Source organism: Physcomitrium patens, chromosome 23 (assembly GCF_059467195.1).
Source record: "Physcomitrium patens ecotype Gransden chromosome 23, ASM5946719v1, whole genome shotgun sequence".
Taxonomy (NCBI): Eukaryota; Viridiplantae; Streptophyta; class Bryopsida; order Funariales; family Funariaceae; genus Physcomitrium; species Physcomitrium patens.
In genome coordinates, this window is record NC_143432.1 from 3,905,292 (window position 1) to 3,923,069 (window position 17,778).

A 17,778-nucleotide genomic window follows, 5' to 3' on the forward strand; every position below is an offset into this window, starting at 1 on the left:
AGATCAATAGTTCATTAATTAATTATTGAGGTTTAAATCTGTTTTTGAAATTACTAGGGTTTAGTTAAGATTTGATTTAGGATCAGGGTTTGATTAGGGTTTGATTTAGGATTAGGATTCAGTTAGGATTTGATTTAGGATTTAAGATTAGAATTAAGGTTTGATTAGGATTTGATTTAGGATTAGGGTTTGGTTAGGATTTGGTTAAAGTTTGATTTAGGATTAAGGTTTGGTTTAGGATTTAGGGTTTGATTAGGATTTGATTTAGGATTAGGATTTGGTTTAGGATTTAGGATTTGGTTTAAGATTTAGGATTAGAATTAAGATTTGGTTAGGATTTGATTTAGTGTTAGGATTTGGTTAGGGTTTGCTTACGATTTGATTTAGGATTAGGATATGGTTTAGGATTTAGGATTTGGTTAGGGTTTGATTTAGGATTAGGATTTGATTTAGGATTAGGATTTGGTTTAGGATTTGGTTATGGTTTGATTTAGGATTAGGATTTGATTTAGGATTAAGGATTTGATTAGAATTTGATTTAGGATTAGGATTTGGTTAGGATTTGATTTAAGGTTTAGGATTTGGTTTAAAGTTGGTTAAGATTTGATTTAGGATTAGGATTTGATTAGGATTTGATTTAGGATTAGGGTTTAGTTAGGATTTGATTAAGATTTTATTTAGGATTAGAATTTGGTTTAGGATTGGTTTAGGGTTTAGGATTTGATTAGGATTTGATTTAGGATTAGGATTTGATTTAAGGTTTAGGATTTGGTTTAGGGTTTAAGGTTTGATTGGGATTTGATCAAGATTTGATTTAGGATTTAGGATTTTATTTGAATTTATTTAGGATTTAAGATTTAGTTAGTTTTTGGCCTAAAATTTGAATGAAATCCAATAAGATTTCAACTAGGATTAAATTAAGATTGAATTGAGATGTATTTGAGATATGTTTGTAATCATTCTAATATTTATTTAAGATTTCTTGTTGTTTCTTTGGAATTTCTTTGAGGTTTCTCTGAATTTGATTAAAGCTTATTTAGCATTGTTAATGTTCTATTAGAATTAGGATTTTGTTGTTGTAATTTCTATTCTACCTTCCACAGCCAGGTGCTTGGAGCATTCTCAAGCAAGACTTCACATATTATGACACGGTTGTCTTTATAGAGAGAATTTACTTTAAGAAAGTATTGGATTTTTGATTGTCACTAATTACTCAATTAAGCTTTTAGATAAAAAAAAAAAATACCAAGTCTATATATAAAATTGTCCTTATAGGAGCAATTACATCAATATATAAGTCTTAAGTACCAATGGTCGCCAAAAATATGATAAAAATATTATAAAATCTTGTATATCCATAAAGTGAATTTTTTTTAAACTTCAAGAACTCATATCTCATAATCGGACCATCTAAGCAAACCAAAATTTTACATGAAGTACTGATTTACTATAAAAAAATATTACAATAAATTTCAAATAAAAATTTGTTACAGAACTTGAGATATTACCAAAACCCTAATAGTAACTTCAAATCCTTGCTTATATACATCCATATATAATTTTTTTCATATCTCACAAATTAAGTATTCAAATACTATAAAACTTTGATATATAACTTTTTAACCTAATAACATGTATTTTTAGAAATTTTGAGCCAAAAATTCACTCAAAAATCCAAGATATGGCTCCAACCATTGCTATCAACAAAACAATTCACTTACTACGTTTGAATTACATATGTTATCTTCAATGCTCTATAACTTCTTCATATAGACTCCAAATGCAAAAATTCTTTCAAAATAGATGTAGATCTTAAAATCATTCTTGCAGTCGCAGCTCTTAATCTCTAAAATCTATCATTAAATTCCTTAACTTCAAACGGCTATAACTTCATCACACTTATTCCAAATCCTCTAAAATTTGTATATAAATTGTGTTCCAAATTCTAAACTTTATAAATTTTTCTTTTGATTTTCAAATGCTCCTTTTGAAGTCATTGAAATCTTTATTATGGTCGTAGATAGCCTACTGAATGCCTATTGAATATGGCCTTTGATCAATAGGGATAAAGATCTTTATCTTTTACCTTCATCCATCTACATCTTACTTTCATCCTTCCAAATAAGTTTCTTAGAGGTTTGGAACTTCATCTTTGAGCTCTAATCTTTGCTTTAAGTTATATACTAAATATTTAAATCCTATATAATTTAAACATTATAATCAATATAAGTAAACCTCAAAATAATTTTTTTTACATCAACTCTCTTTAAATTAACCTACTAACCATTCTAAAATACATCAATACTTATAAATATATTATCTATTTTAATTAATTTTTATATACTATAAATAATTACAATATGACATCGTGACATTATTCCTCCTTCTAGAAATGAGTTCCTTAAGAAGTAATGATCATATTTTGAGGAAGTCTAAGATACGGCAAATTATATTTGAAATATTTTTTGATCTTTATTCTTTTTAAAAGTAGTTGATAGGTCTTCTTAACCATCGATAACATTACATTTCAAGGTAGGAAGACCACCCTGTGATATGATCATTGTTGAAACCTTCGTAACTTCTTTCAAACAAAATATTTGTAATACCATTAGGAATTGTGCCTGCTTCTAATAAAATCACTAAACATCCAATTTTTTTTCTCAAGTTGTGATATCAAATGTATTGTATCTTGCCATGTATTCAAAAAAAAATATGTTGTTCTCAAAAGTTATCATCTCTATTATGTCGTCTTGAAGATTGTAATAATTACAATGTCTCATCTAGTAAGTTAATAAATGATAGCTCTTAAGTTGAATCTACTAACTATTAATTTTCTATTTTTTTACTATCACAATTATGTAAAAATTAAAAATAAAGATAGAATGTAGAATGCAAAATTTTTTGATTTTTTTTTCTTTTATAGCAAAGATTTTATATCCTTCATCTTGATTTTGATGGATGTCATTAATGAAAAGCTTTAATCTTCTCTGCTATATTTGTGAGATTTTTTATTGGCTTCTATGTGTATTTATTAATATCATGTCTGTGCTAATGGAAAAGATATTCTAACTTATTTCAATGCCGCCTTGAGTCTAAAACTTCTTCCACTTCAAATTCTTCATTATTATCTACTTCTATAGGAAGAGGTGGGACTTGTCTTTTTTTTGGTATGTTCACAATCTTGTATGATTCAAGAAGAGACATGTAAAATATAGGAAGGATCTTCATTGACTCTTATAGATATAATCAATAAATAACTAGATTGATTTATCTATTAATAAGAAAAGGTCCAACTTATAACAAGGACAAGTAGTCTTCATATTACAACAAAATAATCTTCTTAATTATTAATGGTACATCTTAAATATAGCTCCAAAATTTAGTTTATGCACTTTTTTTTTTTCATCAGTTTGAGGATGAAAGGTCAAAGAAATCTTAAGATCCATCTTTAGAATATTAAAAAAGATTTCTAAAATTTTAATATAAATTAAGTCCTCCTATCTAAAATAATATCTTTTGATAATCCATGATATTAATTATTATTGTCAAGAAAAAACTTTGCTATTTTTTTTTTACCTGTGATAGATTTTGTACATAATATAAAATAAACCATTTTGATAAAATAATCTACTATCACAAATATAGAATCATACAAACTTGAGATTTGAAGATTTGTGATAAAATCCATAGAAACAAAAGACTATACTTATTCTAGAATAGATAATCGCTGAAGAAGTCCATAAGGTTGATGAGAAGGAATTTTTGACCTCAAATAAATTTCACATGATTGAACAAAGTCTTTTACATTCTTCCACATTTGCTACCACCAAAAATCTCTAAATATTAGCTCCAAAGTTTTATTGTATCCAAAATGTCTTATTGCTGGAAAGTCATGATGTGCTTGAAAAATACATAAATATGTTTCTTTTTTTGGAACATATAAGCGTTCTTCAAAATAAAGTAGGTTGTTTTTAAACTCAAACTTAGAAATATCAGGAGACTTAAAAGAAGTATTTTTGATATCATAAATAAGAGGATGAAAGGACATACTTGATTGAATTTGATTGAGAAAAATTGAATCAACAATCAAAAATGAAATTGTTTTGCCTTCAATAAAATTATCTTCTATTGATTAAAAGCTATATTTTTTTCTTTTGGTATATAATAAGAATATTTAAAAAGGATATTACATAAACCTTATTATTTTCTTAGCAAATAAGTGATATTGAAGTTAAATCTTGACAAAGACATGCTCCAATGAGCTTGGAAATGATTCAAAATATATGCTGATATAAAATACTTGATGTTCTTGTGATCTATATATATATATATATAGTAATTGGATTAGAAGCACCTTCTAGATAATGATACTTTCTTAAAAAGAATCTACAATTATAAGAAGTTCTTTATCATGGATCTTATACTTGATCTCGGCTATTGAGAATTTTTTAGAATGGAAAGCTATTAGTAAAACTTGTCATCTTTTTCTATTTGTAATAAAATAATAGCCATAGAAAAATCTGATGCATTTGTTTTCATAAAAAATACCTTAAAAAAATTGATGCAATATAAGATTGGTGCAAAAATAAATGTTGATTTTAAGGCTTAAAAAGATGTTTCAGATTTTTTACTCCAATCAAGTTTGTCTTTGCATGTAAATTGTATAAGAGGAGCCACAACTTGAAAAAAATTCTTCATGAAGATTTTATAGTACTTGGCAAAGCCAAAAAAGCATTGTATATTTTTTACAATTTTTGGAAACTTTCAATCTAAAATAATTTGAACCTTTTTGGATCCATAATAAGTCCTTCATTGGAAATGATATATCTTTAGAAGTCAAGTTAAGTAGTATAAAATATATATTTTTTCAACTTGGTATATAATCTTATATTTCTAACTTTTTATAATATATAATTGATATAAATTTCATGTTTTTTAGTATTCTTGGAATACATTAAAATGTCGTCTAAGTAACAAACAAAAAAATCATCTAAGAACTTACAAAAAATACTATTCATTAGATGTCAAAAAAACTATTTTTTTTACCACAATTAAAATATTATATTATTACTTGTAATAATATAAAGGCTTTCTTACACAATTCTTGGATTGAAACTCAAAAAATTGATTGTTACACTTCACAACAAAATCAATTTCTTGACTCAATGTTTGAAGTTTAGGTAAGTTGATCATCAATTTTTTTATTTCATATTATAATCTATAGAAAAATTGTAATACAAATTGCATCATATTTTCTATACATAGATCAAAAATTTGCCAAAAAAGCCTCTAGATCATCCAATATTAGATCTTATTGTTCAAGAAAAGATGTAAAATATCATAATATTAAATCTAAAAGAAGTATATCAATGAATCTAACTTGTAATCTTGGTATTCGATAGCTTTGGAGTTGAGGGTCAATTACAAATTATATTTAATTGATAAATCTTCAAAATTTAGATCTTGTGCAATGAAACTTCTTAGATAAGGCAACTCTAGGTTTTTTAATATTGAAAGAACATTTTACTATTGAAAAAAGGATGTAATTTGGTGTAGATGTTGAAGCAGCTTTAATCATATTTTTATCTTCATTTCTTGCCATTAATATTATTTTTGGTGGCAATAAATTGAGTCAATGCATTGCAAGCATCAACTTCTATAATTACTCTTACATTTTTGCCATTGCACTCTTCATTTCAAGAAGCTTTGCCATGATAATACTTTAAAAAAAATATCTAATATTACTCAAGACAAATAAAAGAGAGAACTTGAAAATAAAGAAAATACTAAAAATAATATCAGTTTATAAGAGGATAATATGTAACTTCTAATACGCTTATGTCTTATCAAGAAAAAAAGATAATATACTCTTAATCAAGAGAAGATAAAGCTCTAATATTATAAGTGCACTTTTGTCAATCTTTCAAGGACATGAACTAAAAGAAGATGCATAAATTTGTGAAATCTATAGTAAAAGAAATATAAAAAAATAAAAATAAAGAAGTTTATATATTGAAAAGAAATTAGAATGGCTATTACCAAAAGACAAGGAAATTAGAGACTCTTGAATCTAGACTAAAAGCAAGAAAAGAATTGATAAGGGTGAAGAAAATTTCACTCTTATCTCTGTATATATTATCTATCTAGGATCCATGTGGCAATATTCTATAGGACCTCAAAAACGTCTCGACTTTATATGACACATATCTTGATTTACAAGACAAGTTTTTTATATGGATGCTACATAGTTAGCTTGTTTCGCAAGCAATCAATACATGTGGTATATAGTTAGTTTGTTGACCAAGTTTTTAACCTACCAATCAACTACAAATACATATAAAGTCAATACAACATCTACTAGCTTCTAAGAAGCTTCTTCAGAAGGTATTATAAAATTAATCTATTTTTACCTATTTCTACCTATTTATCTAAGTAATAATTATAATAGATATATATTTTTGATACATGTATATTTTATTAAATTTAATGCCTCACTTTGCTTAGATTTCATAACCACTATATAAGTTATTTGAAAATGTAAAAAAAATATTTGACAAGAAAAACATGAAAAAGCTACAAAGAATTTTAAGGAGGTTTTAATATGACCATCTACTCTAAGTCAAGTAGATTATCAATGTGAAAGGTCAATAGTAGTGACAACAGATATTAATCCAATAGCAATTGGATAGACTATTAAACAAAATGATCAAGAAAAAAATAGATTTTTTATAAGATTTTGAATTAGAATTCTTATTGATAGACAAACGATATATCCATAAGATAAGTATGAATTTTGAAAAGCACTTATGGCTTTAAAGGCTAAAAAAAAATTATTTGATTGGAACTAATGTTATTTTAGAAATAAATTGTCTGCTTTTATTTGGCATGGTAAGAAATTGATCGACTTTGGATATTGCTATGTTGACATGGATAGCTTACATCCGGGCATTAAATCCAATTTTGAAGCACATCAATAGCAAAGATAATTTAACAGCAAACATATTGTATAGAATTAGATATATTAGTAAAGAAAAGATGATGGCTTGTAAAGATAAAAAAAAGTTGAAGGTAAAAAGACCTATGGATATTCATTTTCTATTAAAGAAGTGAGTTGTAAAAATAATATTCAAGTATTTTAAGAAAATCTATATAAAAAAAAAAAATTAAAGATATTGGAATTTATTTGAATACAATGAAGAGGCAAAAAGGTTGAATGGATAAAGCTTTTAAGGATATTTAACATCAATCTTATCACTATCTTTTCAAAGATGGATTTTTGTAGAAGAGTCCAAAGACAAGTTATAAATACCTATTGTAGATGGTATGAGACTTCATGACCAAAAACAAGGTTTTAGAAGAATTTTATAACAAACTTTGAGTTGAGTATAAAGGAATTTGGACCACTTGTACTAAAATCAAGAAGAGATATTGATTGAAAAGATTATTCAAATATTTAGAAGACCTTTTAGGTTCTTACACATATTATTAAGTACAATCTAAGATTAAGTATACAAATGAGCTTCAATCTATCTATCTACCTTCTATATATTTTCAATAGGTGATTAATTTGATAGCTATGCCATCTAAACTTTGGGACATGAAATATTTGGTTTTGACAAGAAAAAGACTATCAAATTTTGTTGACGGAAAGACTTTAAAGACCAAGTCTATAGTTTTGTAATAGAGAGAGTTTGCCTCAAGAAGGTGCTGCATTTCTAGCTGCCACTAACTATTTAAATAAGTTGAAAGTTATAAAATAAAAATCTTATTTATAGTTTGTCTTCAAAAAGACAATCACATCAAATACACAAGTCTACGATGTACAATAATTATCAAGATGTAACTAAATATCTTAAAATCACTTCTACTTCTATAGAGATTTTTTTTTGTTTATATATCACTTAATAACTTTTAATCTAACCATCTAATTAGATTCAAACTTTTTTACAAGTTATCCTGTAGTTTTAACTATTTTTATAAAAATATTTAATTATAAATTTATTATAAATCTTTGGATATTGTCTAATTTCAAACAAGTATTAAATATATCAATTTTTAGGCTTATAAGCACTAATTCCATCATATCTCAAAAATCCAATACGCAAATTCCATGAATTTTTCTTATACAACTTCTTAACATAATTATCTATACTTTTGAAAATTTTAAGTCAAAAATTCATCCAAAAATTCAAGATATGGTTCAAATAGAAACCTCAATAAAAAAACATTCACTTATAAATTCCAATTTTTAAGCACTAATTACTAATAGCTCTTTCTTCCTAATACTAGATTGGAAAGCATCAATTTTTTCATATAAAATGTAGTTCTTTAAGTCAGCTTTTAAACATTATTTTTTGATTCCTAAATACCTTCCTACAACTTTTTATAATTATTGAGGACTTTGGAACTTCTTTTAAATAAAACATTTGAAACACTATTATTATATAACATGAATTCTTACTTGAAAATGTATTGAATACCTAATTGTGGAAGGTAAATAGAAAATACGACAAGATTCCATCATATCTAATAAAATTTTAATTAAATTTAATTAATCTTTAATAATCCTAATCAAACTTTAATCAATCTAAAAAAATACAAAAGAAAGACGAAGAAGTCATTAATTAATCTAAATTAAATAAATAAAGAAATTTGAAATATATATATATATATATATATATATATATATATAAATAAATAAAATTCTTATAAAATAATAATAATCTCTAAAAAAAAATTAAAAATAAATATTTTTAAAGAAATAATAAAAAATATTTTTAAAATAGTAAAAACAGAAATTTTAAATGAATCCTAAGTAAATCTTAGATGAATCCTAATTAATTCTTAATGTAGCCGTAATCAAATCCAAATAAAACTTTAACAATCCTAAACAAATCCTAGATAGGAAAGAAATGTAAATAAAGAGATTATTATTAGATAGCAAAAAATCCTAAATAAAGAGATTATTATAAGCATATATTTAGCTTATCTAAAAAATTTATTTTTAAAGTCAATTGAAAGTTTAAGATTTAAATTTCATGATTTATAAGCTAAAATAACGTAGTTATTTTCAATTTTTGACATTCTTATTTTGACTTAACTTATTATGAATTCCATCAAGTTTAGGATTTAGGATTTAGGATAATATAGATGTCTTAATTTTTTGACGCCTTTATTTCTAAATTTTAACTTTTTCTATTTCTTTTCTTTTTCTATTTTTAATTTTAAAAATAAATAAGATTTTATAAGTTTTGATTTGATCTACACCTCTTCTTTAAAGATTAAAGTTTAGAATTTTAAAGTTTAGGATTTAGAATTACATGTGTATGACTAATGTTTTTACTTTCTTATTTTTTTTTTATTTTGATTTGATCTATTCTTAGTTTTTGTTGTCTAAAATTTCAATGGTATAAATAACTTGTTGTATAAATTCTTAGTTTGCAAGATATAACATCTTTGACTTATAATTTTGAATTTTGAATTTTTTTCATAGAAGGAATTTTTTTAAATTTGAAAATACCACTATGTCCAATTGAAGGTTGTCCATTCTAAATATGTCATTGATTTTTTTTTAAAAGTATGTAGATTTGTAGATATTGAGTATTTGATTATTTTGAATTTTAAATTGACTTTGTGTATGGATAGAATATTATAAGTTTTGATATCATCTAGTTTCTATCTTGGTGGTTTAAAAATTTGGTGGTGGATTTAGAATGCTCTATAAGTATTTTAATTTTTAGATTTAGGATTTTTGACTTGGTATGTTTTTCTATTAATTTTTTTTGCCTTGACTTTTTGAAATTTAGAATTGAACTACCCTCCTAATTATGATGCTTTATGATTCTAATAGTATGTTTAGAATCTTTAGAAAGTCTATATTTTAGAGGATATGAGATTTCAAAATTACCAAACAATCATTTTTAGAATATAATGGAAAATTAAAAAATTAAAAAGACTTGTTTTACTATTACATGAAATTAGTAGCTCACATAAGTATATATGTATTTTTTGGTTGCAAAATGTCATAATTAAACTACTTTTTAAATATATTACATGTTATTGTGTGGTAATACTCAATTTGTTGTTGTTTTTGTTTTTTCTTTTCTTTTCTTTTTTCTCCTCTACTAACTTAGCTCTTTATAGGATATTTTTTATAGCATTTATGAATTTTCTACTATTCAAAACCTACAAGTAACAAATCAGAATCTACAAGTAATAAACAAGTAACTTTAATAATGACTGGATTGCTTCCAAAAATGAAAATATCCCAAAAATTGCAAACATTAACTTCTTTCTGTTCTATAAAAACAGTTGTATTACTTGGTCTTGTCATACACCATGTTTACCTTATTTATAGGTTATTCAACACTTCCAATGTTCTTTGAACTTTTGCAACAAAGGAAGCAAACAACAAAAGCCGTTTATCGTTGAATGTGGCTGACAATTTGAAGGCACTTAGCCATTACTCTGGTATTTGTTTAATATGTCTCAGGTTGGAATTTTCATGTTTAAGACGCATCAACGAAATGAAGACCGTCGACACAATTGAGATTTTATCCGTCCTTGATCAACGTGAATGTGAAAATGTGGCCTTATCGGTGAAGCTCTGATAGTTTTGGTTGTGCAGAATGTGCTGCATCAGCATGAGCAAATAAATAGGGGGTCCACTTAGTAGACACTTCGGAGCTCTGGGCTTACTATGTTAATAGTGGGGGATGTTAACCTTGTTATTTCAAGATTAATCTCGCGGCCAATCTCACCTGATTTTTGCCTCTAATGAAATGGAGCACACCCAATCATTGGAAGTAAACAATTGCTTGCGTCCATGAGCAGAGATAGGAAAGAGCGATGCGGTTACGACCATTTTAATTACAAGCTTCCTAAAGAGAGATAAGCAGGAATGACGAGACGTTGTCTTGCTCACCATATAACCTTCAGGAAGGTTGGATCCATTTCAGTAAACACTAGTCAAAATACCAGCTTTACTTTCGCCAGCAGAAGCAGGAGAGTTGTGTATATAGTTTACTATGATTCTAGCGTTGGTTAAAACAACCTTCGGCATAGTGTGACACCATCACTAATAGGTACCTGGCTGATTTGAATCCGGGGATCCTTGGCCAGGAAGCTGTTCAACTCTAGGATGAAAGGCTTGTAGTAATGGAGATACTTGGGAAGAGGATCGTCGGCGCCAGCAACAAGCGCCCCATTCCAGAGCGTGTTGTCGTAGCCGATCAGTCCTCCCACCCTCACCAACTTCATGAGCTTCTTGTGGTAGTTCAGATAGTTGTCTTTGTCCGCGTCTACGAAGATGAAGTCGAAAGAATCGTGATTCTTGTCCTGCCAATTCCAAGTTTGCAATCTGATGAGTTGGCCTCACATAGACAGGTCAATAACTGTTTTTCTTTCCACACCCTGTACAGCTTCTTACACTTCCTTGTAATAGTGGGTGTTGGTTTCCAACAGTAAGATTCAACTTTTGGACGGTTTTCAGGCTTTTTCTCTGGCAGGTGGAGGAAGCTGTCACCTCAACATGTTCCCGTCACTGTGGCAATGCAATGACAAAGATGTAAAAATTAGGGTTCGAGATACACTGATTTTACATCTTGTAGGAGAACTTCAATGCTGTCCATTGCAGGTCCGTCCCGGAAGTCGATCTTGTGAGCAACGCCCGCCTTTTGAATTACCGGCGCTCCAATGTCATACCACTCCTTGCTGATGTCCAGCGCAATCACCTGCACCGTCGAAAGTTCTCGACGTCAATAATTGAACCCATCGTCTTCGTTGGACTGAACATTCTGGACAAAATGATTCCTGGAGCACAGAGTTGTCTTGGACGAGATTTCACCTTGCCATCCGGCGGTAATGCAAGGGCGGTGCAAAGAAGCGAATAGCCTGTGTATACACCGATCTCCAGAGTGCGCTTCGCATTCATGAGCCGAAGGAGAAGCATCAGGAACTGGCCCTCATCGGGAGGTGTGGCCATCATATTCCTGCAAACAATTGTAAACATTCCCGTTTGAACAAAATTCATTTTCTAATACTTCCCTTCAATAGTTTGAGCCAGAATATAAAACTCATCAGTGTCTCGGTACCAAGAGTGCCGCTCGGTGAGTTGTCGGAGCTCCTTAAGCTCGCCGGCTTCACGAGGATACACGCTGGTGTCCAGAATGTACTGCAACAAAGAGGCCAATACCGCAACAATCAGGTTTCCACTAGCTGCAGGAAACAGCTCAACTCTGGCAGTTCATCCAGCTCAATTGCTTGTGGTTCGATTAACGATATTGATGTGCACCTTGTAAAGAGCGCTGCTGCGAAGGAGAGTCTTATGACCAGTCTCTACGTGCCGTCCTTTCACCTGTGTCGCTACTTCTTCCACCTCTTCGACGTCCTCCAGGTCCAGCCCCATCTCTCGAAAAGGCTGCTTCTCAATTTCTCCGTTTCCAGCGATCACCATCCCTGTTTTTCTTAATGATAGCCTCTGGATCTTGTCCAAATTTTCAGAATGGTGGCGAGAAATTCAAGTCTATTTCCAATCAATAGTGGTAAACAGCTAGCTTGGCAGCGGGTTTCTTGGCTTCTGAACATTTTCCTTTGCCTGGTTATAAATAAAGTAGAGAAAGGCACGCCAAAAAAGCATGCCCAACCAGTCCCTGCCTAACAAAAACCAAACCCCGGCATGCTTTTCTTACCACCCCTCATAAAATCAGTCTCACTGACCAATAATGTCGTTAACCTCACTAGTCAAACAATAGGAAACAGCAACGCACCTCCACGTTGCCTTGATACTATCCCACATAAGTAGACTTGAACGTTAGTCTTTCCACTGCAACTGTCCTAATTCAATCAATAGACAGTCACCTGACCACTTTCTGTAGGCAGGAACGCAATAACAACGTCACAAATATCCTCTGAAAATGTCTACCTCGTAGCCAGCGGTTCAAAAAAGCTTGGAACAAAAAGAACAATCCGAAGCTTGGAAAAAATTCAGGTAGGTTGTTACACAGAACTAAAATTGATTGCCCATTTTAAAAAAATCAAGTGTACAAGTACTGCGCTTTACGCACATTAAACAAAAGTACAGTAAAAGTGGACATCTGCTGTCAAATGTACGCAAATTCCGTTAGGAACCAGCCAGTAAACTGGTCCTGAGGGGTCTATTGTACAAGAGCTCTGATTAACAAGTAGAAAGAAGGCAAGCACGACGCTTTGCATCGCCTCTCATTCTAAGCTGTCAATGCCCTCGCATGATTCCATGGATGTATCCGCCTGCCATCACCAACGAGTACAAGGAGACGACTCCTGCAGGGAAAACCTTTCCAGACTCCTGATACCGAGAGCCCATGACGAACAACAGGAGGCCTGATATTCCTGCGAAGGGAAGTGGAATGAACATCGGTTAATTGAGATAAACTTCCGGTTATTGCACTCCTGCAATTGAACACTAATAAGAACGAATATCATAAGACAAGGTTGCCAGTTGCGAGAACTTACCGAGACCGATGACTGAAGACATGATAGGTTTCGTCGGCAGATTCATGAAGACGTAATATAGGATAAGGGCTGATCCTCCACCAGCCATCAGTGAGTTATTGCTGCCAGATTTGGCATATCCCATAATTCCTCCAACTGCAACCATTCAAACCAATCAACACGAGTATTAGAAGCGCAAATCCATCATACTTTTACGTTGCAATCGAGATACAATCAACGAACTACAAAAAGAATATCATACGACCACTCAGACGAGAAACAAGGACTGATTTCTGCTGCAAGCCACAATAAATCCTTCTCAGAGTAATGTAAGATGGGTCCTAACGATTAGAATGGTAAAAATGGTTGATCCTCCACAATACACAGAAACTAGTCAACATTTGCCTGACACTGCTAAAAATTGGTTATAATGTAGGTTTCAGCTCCACGCCCTTCCCAGCTATGTCCGATGAGATATAAGCTCACCTCTGACGCGCACACTTAAAATACCTAAACCTTGGCCATAGATTCAGAGTACCATCTTCATATTTGGTGCTTGTCATCACCGACGATGTATACAGCAGCATCAATTTAGGTCATGCCAGTAAGTAGGAAAACGAGCTACTCACCATCTTCGTTTCGCGGGACAAAATTGGAGTTACCCAGACGATAGAACATGACTCACTAATCAGAGATGCTTGATTCTACAATCAGATTTAATAGATCGAATCGAATATCGAAAGCTGATTGACAAGTGATGAAGAGTAGAGAGAAAATGTTGAGAATCGAGCACCTCCCACTAGAATCGCATACGCTAACGTCAACTTCTGCGACAAAGATAATCCAGCCAGCTTCTTCTTGGCGCCCTCTCCGTCAGCTCCGTCATCGCCATCCCCACGGCCTCCACTGCCACCGCTGCCACCATCGCCATCTCCTCCATCCCCTCCTCCCACTGCGTCTTTCTCGGCTTTCTTAATATCCTCAAACGTGGCTCCTGAATCTCCCAGCTCGGCCTTACTTGGCCCGTATGCATGTGGGGCACCGTAAGCTCTGGGCGTTTGAAAGTTCACGGGCGCTGAGTAGTCCGCAGGCGAACGATAATTCCACTGGAAATCGGGCCTGCTCTTGTCACCGAAACTGGGATTGGGAATCGTCTCCGCCGGCCGCGACCCTCCGGAGGGATTCTTCACAGCACCAGGCGTCTGGTAAGGGAAAGGCGCGCCGTAGCTCGGTATGCCATAGCTGGGATGTGAGGCCACTACGCCGGAGCTCTTCCGGCTCCGCAACCCAATTCTCTTACCCGAAAGCGTTGATGAAAGAGAGGGCAAAAACAAAGCTTGAGGACTTAATCCGACACCAGATGCAAGTGGGACAAACGAAGACGAGGGGAGCGTAACAGCTGCTGTAGTTGCGAGCGCCATCACCATCTACCTCGCAAATCAATCCAAGCAATCAATTCGTGACCAGCAATCTAATTTGTGTAGCCAAGCTTCGTACAAAACCGAACGAAACCAGAGCTTAAAGTTGCAGGGAACCAGGACACAACCAATCACCCCCGAAGAATCCGAATGATGCTGTTGCTCGACTGAGCAAAGCTTTTTGCAGCTTGCATGGATAGATAAACCAAAAAGATGTCGGACGGAGGAGGTGGCGATCGGGGTGATCCAAAGCTACTCCAAGTGGCTGGATGAGACGCGTCAACACCCACAACGAAAAGTGGGTGCGGATCCGGATTTGTAGACAGCCGTCAACAGTTGATGCTTCTGCTTTTTACCGTTCCGAAGGCCTCGGAAATCATTGGCCCATGTTACTGGTTGCGACGGTGCGGAAAGTCGCTGGTAAGGTCGACTTACTGATGTGTTAGCATGATCGACACATTTTAGTTCGGATAAGTTCAGAATCCTTAACAAGTACGTGTTTCATTCTTCAAAATATCTGACAACCTGTTAGTTCGACAGGTAATCTTTACATTTGCGTCGACCCGGGGAGGTATACACTCGTAAGTCAGTGAAAATCTACATTGCTTCAATGTTGGAACGACCAGTAGAGTTGAGGGTGGACAGGATCAGGGTCGATTTAAAAGGAGACTCAGTCTAGATGGAAAGTGGGAAGAATGACGATCAATTGACCCATTAAACTTCAAGGTACTTGCATCGCTGTCAGTGTTTGAGTTAATATATCCTCCGCGATTATTGATATCTACAACATACTCAATACGTAAGTTTCCCATCTTTAGCACCAACCCACACATGGGACCCTTTCCAACCCTTGCAATTATTCTATCAGGATCGTTACAAAGTGCTCAATTTTTTTGTAAATTGGTCAGCAAAGCGTATCTACCCATTCAGGAGTGCGCATCTGCTTATAATCCGACAGTACGTTGCGTTCACTACATTGCAAGATGCAACCACAGCGATATTCTAGCCGATAGTTACTGCTAACACAAAACATGAGCACGGTTGATGACTGGCTTCTACACCTAATTGAAACGACTGAAAAGAGTAAGATTCCGATATGGTGACCGCGAAAATCCGTTTTAGGACCGAAAATTCACGAAGTCTTCCATATCTAGTGTGCAGGGCAAAAGAAGAAAGATGATCTTTTGGTGGTGCTTTAGTTAGCTGAGGTATGTATCCAATTCTCACAAGCTTATGCCTATTAAACAAGGGCGCCTAAGCTCCCAATGATGACTCGAAACCTGGATGAACCTGCGTGAAAATAGAATAAGTTCCCTTGTGAATTAGACTAAACTTCCTAAGCATTTATGGCGAGTATTGTACCACGAAACTGTACCCAACTGCAATGAGAATCAAAATCGTGAGGAAAAGAGCATCAATCTGCATACTCGATAGCCACAAAGACAAGTTTCAGAGGATTTGTGTGCACCATTTCCTTCGTGAGTGGCACATTTACATTAAATCAGTCCAACTGGCCTTCTTCCCAGCTCCACTTCGGAAACTGACATTAAAAAGCAGTCAAACATAGGATGGACTAAGAAACAGCTGCTTCTACAGTAGGTTTTCCAAGACATGGAAAGTTATGGGCACGATCGCTTGGTCATTACTAGACATAGCGAATTACATTTTGATGTCTTAGTGCAGATGGCTTTCGAGTGCCCTTATTTCTGAAGTTCCAAAACCCTTCATCTTAGCGTGTACACAACTTCGATTATGGTACCAACCCGGAAGTGCAACACACTCCATGTCGAGAGCGTCAGGTTAAAGTCGCTGCTAACCAACCACGCCAAGTCGGGAGCGCACACGGTAGTGTTCTGGTAGACGGTCATGTCGCGAATACTCACGGTCTGTAGCGAAATGCCTGGCGCTCTGTGGCATCTATCTGTAACAACTAATGCCACAATAAGACAACAGACAATGATTGAAAACAAGAAATAACTTATATTACATCCAAAGTCGAGACATCGTGTTTGACGAGACGGCTGGAAAGTGACGGTAACGACATAAGTTTGGTCTCCTACACAAGTCTGCGTTGTTGCAACTATCTCCGGAGACTTCATTGTGCAATAAATGGTCAGAACTTTGGAAAGTATGTGCAAAAATTTGTTGCAAATTATCGTTGCTTAGGCCTGCAAGTGTTAGCCAGTGAATTAAGGAAGCAATTCAAAGGCAAAGTATATGATTTGTGCTCGACTTAAACCATGTTCGTGAAACCGGGAATTGGCAAGCTTCAGAATCGGGGGGTTGGATTCAGTCGGTATCGACTGTTGTTGACAAACGTAATACAGAAGCATTAGGATCGACAACTGGAATCTAAGCAGCTTTTGTGCAGGATTCCGTCTCCTGGAATGGCTTGAAATGAGCTTGCTTCAGTCGGGATTATTTGACTTTACAGTCCTATGATTATTTCTGTGATTATTTCAATGACTATTTCTGGGCTGCATGAAAGTATTCCAGTCAAGTTCAATGTACTCTAGTGTGTTCGTTGTTTAAAATTTTGCAATGTAGCCCAGAGTCAATTTCAATGGCTTCATTCTTCGGTGGACTGCCTTCTTGGATTGAGAGCTAGCATTTGTACACTAAAATGAAGTCAGCTGCAAACGGCATATTCAGACATCACCACTACCACTGTAGTATCCTCAGAATTTGCTAACTATGTGTTGACACATTTGCAACACCAGAGACTTCGCCTCCATGATATAGGTTGTATTACATTGCCGCCCACCATCTAATCCCAAGATTTCATATTTCAAGAAGGCCCCGTTCAATTCCAACCCTTCGCACCAAACCCAAAAATGAAACAATACAATTACAGAATAAAAACAAGCTGGAGTCACAGGATTGGTCAATT

At 33.1% G+C, this 17,778-nt stretch overlaps 2 protein-coding genes across 2 annotated transcripts; both read right to left on the minus strand.

Annotated features, from left to right (window-relative positions):
- Window positions 1–10,836: 10,836 nt before the first annotated feature.
- Window positions 10,837–12,597, minus strand: LOC112276043 (caffeoyl-CoA O-methyltransferase). The gene is made up of 5 exons (XM_024506998.3): window positions 12,293–12,597; window positions 12,093–12,172; window positions 11,846–11,990; window positions 11,601–11,732; window positions 10,837–11,337 (listed from the first exon to the last, which is right to left on the minus strand). The coding sequence occupies exons 1-5, from the start codon at window positions 12,452–12,454 to the stop codon at window positions 11,044–11,046; spliced, it is 813 nt and encodes a 270-aa protein (XP_024362766.1). The 5' UTR covers window positions 12,455–12,597; the 3' UTR covers window positions 10,837–11,043.
- A 396-nt stretch (window positions 12,598–12,993) lies between these two features.
- LOC112276042 (uncharacterized) lies at window positions 12,994–14,952 on the minus strand. Its single transcript, XM_024506996.3, has 3 exons — window positions 14,264–14,952; window positions 13,492–13,626; window positions 12,994–13,368 (listed from the first exon to the last, which is right to left on the minus strand). Exons 1-3 carry the CDS (start codon window positions 14,895–14,897, stop codon window positions 13,232–13,234), a joined length of 906 nt encoding a protein of 301 aa, XP_024362764.1. The 5' UTR covers window positions 14,898–14,952; the 3' UTR covers window positions 12,994–13,231.
- Between the last annotated feature and the right edge of the window lie 2,826 nt (window positions 14,953–17,778).